Here is a 10,835-nt window from a genome sequence, read left to right as displayed (position 1 = left end):
AAAAAAAAAAAGAACCTGTATGCCACTATCAGTTATAGTCATGAGTTAGCATGCTCAATGCCTTCTGAACCCCAGTCCCCTCCCCAAAGGGACCACTCATACATGTCTGATTAGCAATTTTTCCAGATATTTTCTGTGTATTTACAGCACAGATACATGTAGTGCAAAAAAATCATAGTTGCGCGTATGATTTTTTTTTTTGTCGCCCAAATGGCAGCACATCATGGATTCTGGCCTTACTTACTTTAAAGAATAGCATCGTGTACTTTTTTTTTGAGACAGTCAACTATGATGCCACAGTACAGTGCCGTGGTATCTCAGCTCACAGCAACTTCAAACTCTTAGGCTCAAGCAATTCTCTCACCTCAGCCTCCCAAGCAGCTGGGACTACAGGAGCATCACAGTGTCCGGCTATTCTTAGAGAAGAGGTCTCACTCTGGCTCAGGCTGGTCTCGAACCTGTGAGCTCATGCAATCCACCTGCCTCGGCCTCCCAAATACTAGGATTATAGGTGTGAGCCACTGCTGGCATTGTGTACATTTATCTCCACATGGTTCTTATCAGTAAGGTGTAGTTAAGTAGGGGATAATCCAGTCTGAGTAAGAGCAAGACTTCATCTATGCAAAAAATAGAAAAATTAGCTGAGCTCGCTGGCATGCACCTATGATCCCAGCTACTCGGGAGTCTTGAGGCAGGAAAATTGCTTGAGCCCAGGGAGTCTGAGGTTGCAGTGAGCAATGACAATACCGCAGGCTACCCTGGGCAATGGAGAGAGTGTTTAAAAAAAAAAAGGGATATGTGATATGCCCAATATCTTTGGACAACTCACCTCTACTGTGGGCAAAGGACAACAAAGATATAATGATGTGCTAACAGGTTTCTGCAATGAAAAACTGCAAATTTCAGCACAGAGGGCCAATGGAGTCTGGTCAGTGGGAAAAAGGGGAGCTGGGCAAGAGAAAATATTTATCATGTCTTCTCTAGGAGGCAGCAAAATAGAGTGTAAACTGATTCTTGTCTAGGCCCCAGCATGCTACTGACAAGTGTACAATATCAGAAAACTGTCAACTAACCTTTGGGGTTCAGTTCCCTTAAATAGAACATGTGTAAGGTTTATGGTTAGGGTAAAAACCAAGAACATGTATGAGAAGCACCACACAGTACAGCGCTATTCACCTGCTGTATATTACTACAGTAACTGCCTTGCTTTCTCTTCCCATTGTCTATCAAAATTTTTTTCCCTTTTAAAACACACATGCATATACATATATATATTACATCACTGTTTGCAGCTAGGAATTTAGTTGGTAAAAACAAGGTACCAATTTTAAGCATTCAATGTGAAAGAGAGAAGTGCTCATTACTGAATTACTTTCAAAACTCTGAAAGGCTTGGTTTGGCACCTGCAGCTCAGTGGTTACAGCGCCAGCCACATATACCAGAGCTGGCAAGTTCAAATCCAGCTGGGCCTGCCAAATAACAATAACAACTACAACTAAAAAAGTAGCTGGGCATTGTGGCAGGTGCCTGTAGTCCCAGCTACTTGGGAGGCAGAGGCAAGAAAATCACTTAAACCCAAGAGTTGGAGGTTGCTGTGAGCTATATGACACCACAGCACTTTACCTAGGATGATAGCTTGAGACTCTGTCTCAAACAAAACAAAAAAACCAAAAAAAACTCTGAAAGACAAAATACATTATCTAAAGCAGTTTCACTCTACTGTTGTTTCTTGATCAATCTTTTCTTTTTGAGGCTAAATTTTTAAAACTTAATACAACTAAGTTTCTGACAGTACAGTATAGATTTAGTTCTTTCAAAATGAATGAGATGAACATGAAGGCATGTGTAGCTGTTAAATACCAGTAAGTTTTGAAATGAGCAAATCTAACAGCTACTCTCACCATGAAAGGAGCCATTTGATAGGGTGGTAAAGAGTAACAGTCTAATCAACCCTGGTGTCAAAATATCTACAGTTCCTATTTATTAGGACTCTTGGGTAAACAGAGCTCTAAGCCCATCAGTATGAAAAAAACACACACACTTATTTCTTCAATCTCCTACGCTGAATCTAAGATACCATCAACTGTAAGACGTACTGTTAGTTTATATGCCACTAAAGAGAGCAGTAATACAAATCAAACTGTCACAAGGCTAGTTTTAAGAAGCATCCCAATTTTAGTAGATGTTAAATGTTTAATACTGCAGAACTGATAAGACAGGCAGGGACTGTCTATTTTGTTCTTTACTGTATTCCTAGTGCCAAGAGTAGTATACATATTAATAATAGCACACAGATGGTACTCCATAAATGTTCGCTGCACATATGAATGCATGAATAAATTGAGACAAATGAACCCTCATGAACTAAAACCATGGACAGTGATTATTTCATGACTGTGAGTATTTAACTACTCAACATGAACAGTTAAAGCACAAGAGCAATATCGTTACTTCAAGCAGTTCCAAATTTCCAATTTGTTTTCAAAATTACAAAGCTGTCTATACACTGCTGAGGGACAGCTACATATTTCAGTAAAATCTCAGATTTCCTTTTCATGCCTAAGATACAAAAAGATGTGAGACTGTTAATGAGAGTCAAATGTCAGGCCAAGTTGTTCCCAAATTCGCATTTCTATTTTGATAGTGCACAGCACAGCTGTGGCAGAGACTGGTTTTCTCTTGTCCCATTATAACTTTCTGTGATAGTTACTCTGCAAAATTATTTTTTGAAAGCCGACCATACTCCAAGCATGATATTGTGGTGAACAAGAGGCGTAAGGTAACCCTGGACATGGTGGTCCTAACCAGGCAGGCCCAGCAGCACCAGTATAAAGTGACTGGCTTCAAGGCCCTGTAGAACCTGGGCCTGCTCACCAAAGGGGCTTGAGCACAGCCTCTGTCTGTCTACCTCTGCCTCACATGTATTGCATCCAGTCTGTTCTTGGGCACTACCAGGCCCTCTCACATGGTTGGATGTGCTTTTGCTAAGCAACATAGCTCAGTGCCACAAGACAGATGTACTGGATATTTGAATCCTAGACCAGTTTAGAGCAAGTGGTGTTGATTTGAATACTGGAAGTGAAGAAAGGGTGGGATTCTTTGCAAAGTAACAGGAGAAGTAGAGGCAGAGAGGTGAGAAATGAATAGTGTGCTGTATACCAGGAACCAGGACTGTTACGTGGGTGGAGCATGAAGCAGACACATAGGGGCTCAAGCTGAGGATAGCTTGTGGACCTGCAGACCCTGAATTTCAAGGGTGATGACACAATCAGATGTGTTTTAGGAAGATGCCCCTCAGTTGGTTTGTGGAGGACACAGATGGAGTTAAGGAGATCTGTTAGGGAGTAACCAGGAACAGATGTCCAGGAGACATAAAGAGTCCTACGATCAGAAAAGAATATTTTAGGAGGTGAAGGAAGTAGGATTCAGGGACACTGCGTGTAGGCCGGGGTAGAGCATGAGTTGAGGAGAGGAACCTGGGACAACCTCATGTGTCTGGCTAGGGTCTGAGTGGACGGTGGAAACCAGCAAACTAAAGAAGACAGCACAAGCGGCAGAGGAGCAGCAGCACCAGAGAACAGATTTTAGGGGTTAGAAATGAGTCATTCCTGGTCTCTGGGTGTGAGGTGCAGAAGGAGATGCTGGGCTAGCAGGGCACATGTGAGCTGAAAGTAGGAAAGGGCTGGGTTAGCAATGCAGGGTTAGGAACCATCAGTATATATGAGATACCTGGAACCTCGAGAGTAAATGAAATCCCTCAGGGAGATTTCCAACAGAATCCAAGTTAGCAATTCAGGGTTAGGAACCATCAGTATATATGAGATACTGGAACCTCCAGAGTAAATGAAATCCCTCAGGGAGATTTCCAACAGAATCCAAGTTAGCAATTCAGGGTTAGGAACCATCAGTATATATGAGATACCTGGAACCTCCAGAGTAAATGAAATCCCTCAGGGAGATTTCCAACAGAATCCAAGTTAGCAATTCTGGTCTTCTTTCCTCTTTCTAACAGACTTCCCACAAAGTATATTTTCCTTTCTTTGGGGTAGTCTTCTGTAGTTTCTCTTCATAATAAAATAAACTGTCTGTGAACGTCAGTAATGGGGGGAGATACTATCTATTCTTTTAAGCAGATTCCTAACGTATTAGCATCAGCAGTACCGAAATTAAACTAACTTTGTCACTGCAACAGAAAACAAATCTCTTTCCCGCATTGTAGCTTGTACCTTTACAGAACACATTTTGTATGAAGTTAATGAAATCCTTAACCAGCAGAATCTAAACTACAAAACCTTGTGTGAACTGGCTACTGCCTACATTTCAAATTTCATATAACATCCTCCTCCTCCACAGTCACGCTGAACTCTGCCCTGCCTCTGCGTGGCGGGCTTCCTCTCTTCTCCGTTCAGACCTCCAGTAAACATCACCCCCATGAAGAGCTTCCCGGAACAGCCTATGCAGAGGAGCTCCCCCCTTCACTTTTCCTTTTATTACTTTTACACAAGCTCTACGTTATTTGCCTGCGCCCGCCTCCCGCAGCTTTACTACGAAGAGGTCTCCGAGGGCTGGAGTTCTATCTTCTTTCCTATATGCCGTGCCTCACACTAGAGCAAATCAGGATGAGCGCAGGGATTCAAGGTGCAGGTTTGGGAATCTGACAGACCTAAGTCTGTTCTCAACCTTCCCGGTAACGGTGCTTTCCCAAATTACTGAAATCCTCGGCGCCAGTTTCCTCGACTGTGAAACGGCACACTGGGGCACAGAAGGAAGCGGTTCCCCCAGTTGGACACACAGAGCACAGACGGTATCAAGAGTCAATGCATGACAGGTGCAAGCCGCCTTCCCTCCCCGGCTCCCTGGGTGTGCTCCGCCGCGGTCCCAGCCCTGGCCCGCCATGTGGCGCGACTGACCGCCGCTGGCGCCCACCTGTCTCCCTCTGCGTCTTCACGCTGATGTACTGGCGCAGCTTCTTCACCGCCCGGTCCCGGATGCCCTTCTCGTTGGATGCCAGCCGCTGAGCAAACTGGATCTCGGCCGGCTGCATGGCAGGGGCCATCGCGCCCGCTGGAGCATCCCCAGCCGCGCAGCCCGAGGACCGCCACCCACAGTAGAGCGCGCCGCTGCACCGAGGCGTCCGGGCCGCGACTGCGCATAAGGCGGCGCGCGCGGCCTGATGGCGTCACAAAGGCGCCGGCTTGCAGGGCGGCCTGGCCCAGCCTTCGCGCGCCTTGCGCTTCCTAGGGTGGCCAGGGCGGTTGAGGGGGAGTCTAGCCAGGGTTGGGTCACGGCCAGGAAGAGACGCCCGGCTGGTTGTAAATGCTCTAGGATCTTTTTTCTTATTAATTTCTTAGACTCAGGGTCTCGCTCTGGGCGCCCAGGCTGGAGTGTAGCTGGGTGATCATATTAAGGTGACCAGATTTTAACATTGGTAAAGCAGGACACCATTGATGGGTGTGGGGGGGTGGGTGCTTAATTAAAAATTTGGTCTATATGGAGCAACAAAAATTTTCATAGAATGCAAAAATAGTACTGTAATATATATTTTTTAATTTCAATATAAGTACAATTTACAAATATAATACATTAAAAATTATGTATAGTATTATTTTATTATTTGGCATATTTCTCATTTGAGTGATTTTTTTTTAGTAGATTGCTATTGTTGTTTAAAAGGTCATGAAATATTTCACAAGAATTTGTTAAATTATATTTCACATATAAAATGGCTTTCAAAGTCTCAGCACTTAATTGTGATTTTTCTGATGTCCACACTTTACCGTAGAAAAAAATGTATTCAGTCGCAGCATTAGTTCCTGGTAAGGACAGCGCGGATCCCACAAGTTTTAGTGCATTATTGTATGGAACATGGTTTGTTTCAAAATGATGAAATATTTCTAACCATTTGTTCTCTATTGTGATTTTTGCTGATGCCCAAGATTTAGCCTTTTCCTTATCAATATATTTTTTAATAATGATAACTCATAAGTCGTGTCACTTTCAAGGCCAGGGCTAGACTTTTTGCTGCCACTATAAAATATAAATAATATGAGTACTGGCTGCTAAATTCATGAAATAAATTACCTAAATTATCTGAATAGCTGATTTGTTGACATCACTTGTTTAACTAGCACTAGCACGCAGTACGATGTGTATCATCTGAGACAGTTATAAAATGTTTTCGTCATTGCCAATGCCATTGTTCATGAAGTCCAAACAATGGTGGTTGAATTCTAACAACTGATCAACAATGCGAACTTTGATAAGCAGTTCTCGATAATCAGTTCTCATCAATTATTTGTTATTAAAGTTTAACGTTATAAAACTAACAAAAATATAAAACTCATATCCTGGTGAAATAGCCACGTGGCAGCCGAAAACCGTCTATTCCCTTCCCTAGCTTGTCGTGCATTCTTTCCAAAAGTCAGGACTTGTTAAAAATGCTGCGGGGATGTGGGACAAACTGTTAAATATCAGAACTGTCCCACCAAAAGCCGGATGTCTGGTCCTCTCTGTAGCTTCCGACTCTGGGGCTCCAGCGTCCTCCTGCTTCAGCTTGACGAGTAGCTGAGACTTCAGGCGCAGACTACCACGGCCCTTTCAGTTTTTGGCTGGGGCTGGGTTTGAACCCACCGCTTCTGGTATATGGGACCAATGCACTACTTTGAGCCACAGGTGCCGCCCTGCCTGTTAATTTTTATTTTTTTGTAGAGACAGGGCCTTGCTATGTTGCCTAGGGCTGGTCCAAGGGATCCTCCTGCCTCAGCCTCCCCAAATTTTAGGATTAGAGGCATGAGCCACTGTGCCTGGTCTGGTCTAGGATCTTTAAGCACAGTTAACAAGCCCACTGGCCAGTGGTGTCCTGCGATCTCCAGGCAGGAATTTTTAACTGCCTGGTAGCCCCCAGGCGGAGTTGAGGGTTGAGGACAGGCTATCACTGGGGTCTGCTTGGCAGATGGAGGGGCAGTTCCTCCCGTTCTGGAGCTAGTGTGTAAGGGTGTGTAAGGGTTGTCCTGGCTGGCAGCTCCAGGGAAGTGTGAGCAGTGCTCTGCTGGCCAGTTCCAGCAGAATTGGAAGGGAAGCAAGGCCGGCAGTTGTGCAATAACTTGCGTGGAATCTTGTGGATTCAGCAGGCGTGTTGGGGCAAGTTAATAGACGAGGTGACTCCTCCAAACTTGGAGTGGTTATCTTATTTCTATTTCTTTAGGTTGTAGAGGTTTATGAGGCACATGTGAAACGAATGCGTGGTCATCAAGTCAGGGTATTTTGATTGTCTATCTCCAGAGTACAGTACACTGCTGTCTGCAAACACTGAATTATTCCATCTAACGAATAATTAGAAGCACCGCGGCCATGGGCGAGGCGGGTGGCGCCGAGGACCACTACTGGGTCAGTAAGGAGGCCCAGGCCACTGCACGGTGTCTGTGTTGTCACTTCCTTCTAAGTGTAGTTTGTGTCCTTTAAGGGTGGTTGTCTTTAATTCTTGCACGCAGTTATCTGGCCTTTCCCAGGTGCTCTGTCAACGTGCGTCCAACCTTAGCACGAAGGTGCTGCGAGTTCGATTCAACGCCGTTTCCCTTGTCTAGTCCTCACCTAACAGGAATGACGGATTCGACATTTTTGACATTTACACCAGGGTCTCTCTTTCCTTATACTTCGCAGTTAACAAGTTTCAAATCCCAGCTAAGCCAGAAAAGGAGAAACAGATCTCACCGAAGCCACCCTTGTGTCTTAAGTTGAGAACGCGGCGCGATCTCTACGAGGTTTGAGCCTCGCGGCTGTCCGTTCTGGTCCCAGCGAGGGCGTGCTCCCGCTCTTTCCGACGTGAGGGGTTAGAGGGCACGCCGCTGCGCAGGCGCTCGGGGTTGGGGTCGCTGCGGCCATGGGCGAGGCCGGTGGCGCGGAGGACGATTGCCGGGTCAGTAAGAAGGCCCAGACCGCCGCATGGAGTCCGAGTGGTCGCGTTTTGCCCCCTCTCAGGGCCTGGCTGATGTGCTCGGCAACTGCCCGCTGTCGCGTGGTCGGGGCCTGGCCTTCTCACGGGCCGAAGCGGGTGGGCCTGGGCCTGAGGCGCCCTCTGCCCCAAACCTCCGCGGGCCGGGCCTGTGGGAGCGCGAGCGGTGGTCGTTCTCTCCGTGCCCTCTGCCCTTCGGAGCCCAGACCTTGTTGGGCAGCCCCGGCCCCGTGCGTCGGGTTAGCGCCAGGTCTGGAGCGATTCTTCCGGAAAAGGCGTCTGGCCTGTGGAGCCAGCCCCGGTTCCGACCCTGGCCCTGCCCTGGACCCCGCGGCCCTGGTGGACCCCGCGCCCAGTGTGCTGACTGATGAGGGAGGGGTTGGGGTGAATGTTCGGGGAGATGACCAAGAGAGTTTGGCCTGCCGAGGAGGGGTCCAGCGAGGGTGGCTGCTTTTTCTTTTTTGTGTTTTTGGAGACGGAGCCTCACTCTGCCACCCTCAGCAGAGTGCTGTGGCGTCGCGGCTCCCAGCGTCTTCAGACTCGGGGGCTCATGTGATCCCCTGGCTCAGCCTCCTGAGTACCTGGGACTACGGGCGCCCACCACGACGCCCGGATAGTTTTTCTGTTTTTAGTTGAGATGGAGTCTGCTTTGCTCAGGCTGGTCTCAAACTCCTGAGCTCAAGTAATCCTCCCGCCTCGGCCTTCCATTGTGCTGGGATTGTGGAGAGACCCGTTGCGCCCAGCCCTTTCTTTTCTTGCTGATTAGCTCGGCCTGACAGGGTTAAGGAAAATGTTGCAGGTGGTTTTTATCTTTTCCTTCCTCCTTCCCCTTTAGGAATAGGGCTTTTGTTTGCACATAATGAAAAAAAAAACTCTGCCATCATTTTTAAAGCTGTGGCGTCAGCTCAAAATGTCCTGGGTTCGCACATGTCTGGGTATGTGTGAAATCTACAGAATGCTTGTAGCAGAGGGCTCATGGGGAAAAACGTGCTTTTGAAGCCATGAACACAGACATGAAGGAAATGGAAGCAGATTGATTTGGGCTGTTGTGATCATACAAAGAGAAGTGTAATCTTAAAATACGCTTGTTCTTTTAGCCCATGGGAACTAAAGAAGAATTTGTTAAAGTCAGAAAGAAGGACCTGGAACGGCTGACAACTGAAGTGATGCAAATTCGGGACTTCTTACCGAGAATACTAAATGGGGAAGTTCTGGAAAGCTTCCAGAAATTAAAGATTGTAGAAAAAAGTGAGTCTTACTTCGTTTTAGCAATCATTGGTGGTTGACAGTAATCTGGCAGATTTACCTTAGGTAAATAACTGTGAAGTAATTGTAAATACATTTTAAGGTGCTATTGCAGTCCTTACAGTTACATTTGGAAAAGTCAGATAAAACCTAAGGAATGAATGACTTGGACATGTGAGTTGGTTGTGGAGGAAAATTTGCTGGTTTTCTGGAATATCTATAACCAGCTTCTTTGTATCTGCTGTGTTCATTGGCAGAAGAATTTTGTACTTTTGATACCTCAGAATCTCTAAAAATTATATCCTTTTTTTGCCACATGGAAGCCTTACACGGAATTAACTGTGTCTGTGGAAACAGCTGGCTGTCTCTGGGTGGGCCGGCAATTAAGTTTTTAATACTGATTTAAGTTCAGGCTTGGTAGGACTAGTCCATTCACATTTTTGAGATCTGAACTGAGCCATATGTTAGGAGCCTATTGAAGTTCTTGAAGATTTTCTTAGATTGATTCAGTCCTTGCCTGGTGGAAGCTGAATTATGAGTAAGTCAGCCTTTGGTAGGTAAGACTAATTCACTGAATTGCATTTGACTGTTAGCCATCATTGTGTGGTCTCTAGGAAAGGTACATCTAGGGGGAGTGTTAGGTAGTGTTCGTAGCTTTAGTACAGATACGTTAACTCTCTTGCTTAAGTGTGTCTGATCAATGGGCTAGCCACAGTCAGAAGAGAGAATGCTCCTGGTTACCGTAGCTTCCTGAGGTGTTTATATTGTCTTTAGAGACCTCAGATCTCCTTTCCTTTTCTGTACCTTGTGGTATACTCTGGGAGGTGGACTCCAGTGACAGGGTTCCCTGCTTCCCATACTGGCTGCTAGTGGGGCTCACCAATGGAGGGCATGCTGGGTGGTTAGAGTTGGGGGTGTTTTCTCATGCTCCTTCCCTGCTTTGCTGCATCTCTCCACAACTAGGACTCCTGCTAGGTGTCCTCCTCTACAGTGCCCGCTCTTGCTGGACTTGCAGCAAGGCCATTTTCTCCCCCTGCCCTTTAGCTGTAGTGCTATTGCTAGTCTCTGGTGGTTCACCATCTCTTGTGGGTTCCCTTATTCTTGCTCTCCCCTCTGTAAGGTCTCAACACAAGCATTGATTTCTGTTTATTTTTGGGACCCTGCTGGATGTTCTTTGGTGGCCAAGGCCCTGTTACTGACTTCTTAATTTCTCTAGTTCTGATCTCATGCTTATCCATCAACTTTTGAGAGTAATTAATCATTCCTTTTGCATTTAACTTTAGGAGTGCTGACTAGTAGCAGAGTATGTGAGTCTGGTAGTTGGTTATATTTGTCACTGTAAATTACTAAACTGGTATTTGAAAAATACCAGGGTCTTGTGAGTGAGTAAGCATGGGTCAGTGTTTGGAAATCAGTCCCTTTCTTAAAATAAAACAAAGTCAGGGCCACAAGTGAGTCTGTGATGACTTGATCAAAGTCCAACTTTGAGAAACTTAGCCTCATAGCACAGGCCTTCCCCAGGCTGTGCATTTGCCTGTGTCACCCCCATCTCTCTGGTAATTTCTTCTTAGTCTTTGCCAATTTACTCTTCTCTGCTTAGCAGACTTTTTTAAATTTTTTTTTTTTTTTTTTTTTTTTT

At 45.9% G+C, this 10,835-nt stretch overlaps 2 protein-coding genes across 4 annotated transcripts in view; one reads left to right on the top strand and one right to left on the bottom strand.

Moving 5' to 3' along the window:
• Positions 1–5,169, bottom strand: part of RRP1B (ribosomal RNA processing 1B) — a 29,190-nt gene extending 24,021 nt beyond the window's left edge. For both annotated transcript variants that reach the window (XM_003798079.3, XM_012810338.2), the window contains exon 1: positions 4,927–5,169. In XM_003798079.3, the coding sequence (XP_003798127.1) occupies positions 4,927–5,056 (130 nt within the window). In that variant the 5' untranslated portion in view covers positions 5,057–5,169. The remainder of the gene's footprint in view (positions 1–4,926) is intronic.
• Positions 5,170–7,837: 2,668 nt separating this feature from the next.
• Positions 7,838–10,835, top strand: part of HSF2BP (heat shock transcription factor 2 binding protein) — a 152,878-nt gene continuing 149,880 nt past the window's right edge. Inside the window, exons 1-2 of one of the 2 annotated variants that reach the window (XM_003798077.1) lie at positions 7,880–7,915; positions 9,049–9,199. In XM_003798077.1, coding sequence (XP_003798125.1) covers positions 7,880–7,915; positions 9,049–9,199 — 187 coding nt within the window. Of the gene's footprint in view, positions 7,916–9,048; positions 9,200–10,835 lie in introns of both variants that reach the window. The other variant, XM_003798078.1, reaches the window with a different exon arrangement.

Source organism: Otolemur garnettii, unplaced genomic scaffold (genome assembly GCF_000181295.1).
Source record: "Otolemur garnettii isolate 467f Iridium unplaced genomic scaffold, OtoGar3 scaffold00128, whole genome shotgun sequence".
NCBI classification, from domain to species: domain Eukaryota; kingdom Metazoa; phylum Chordata; class Mammalia; order Primates; family Galagidae; genus Otolemur; species Otolemur garnettii.
This window is presented reverse-complemented; position numbering and strand designations above follow the sequence as displayed.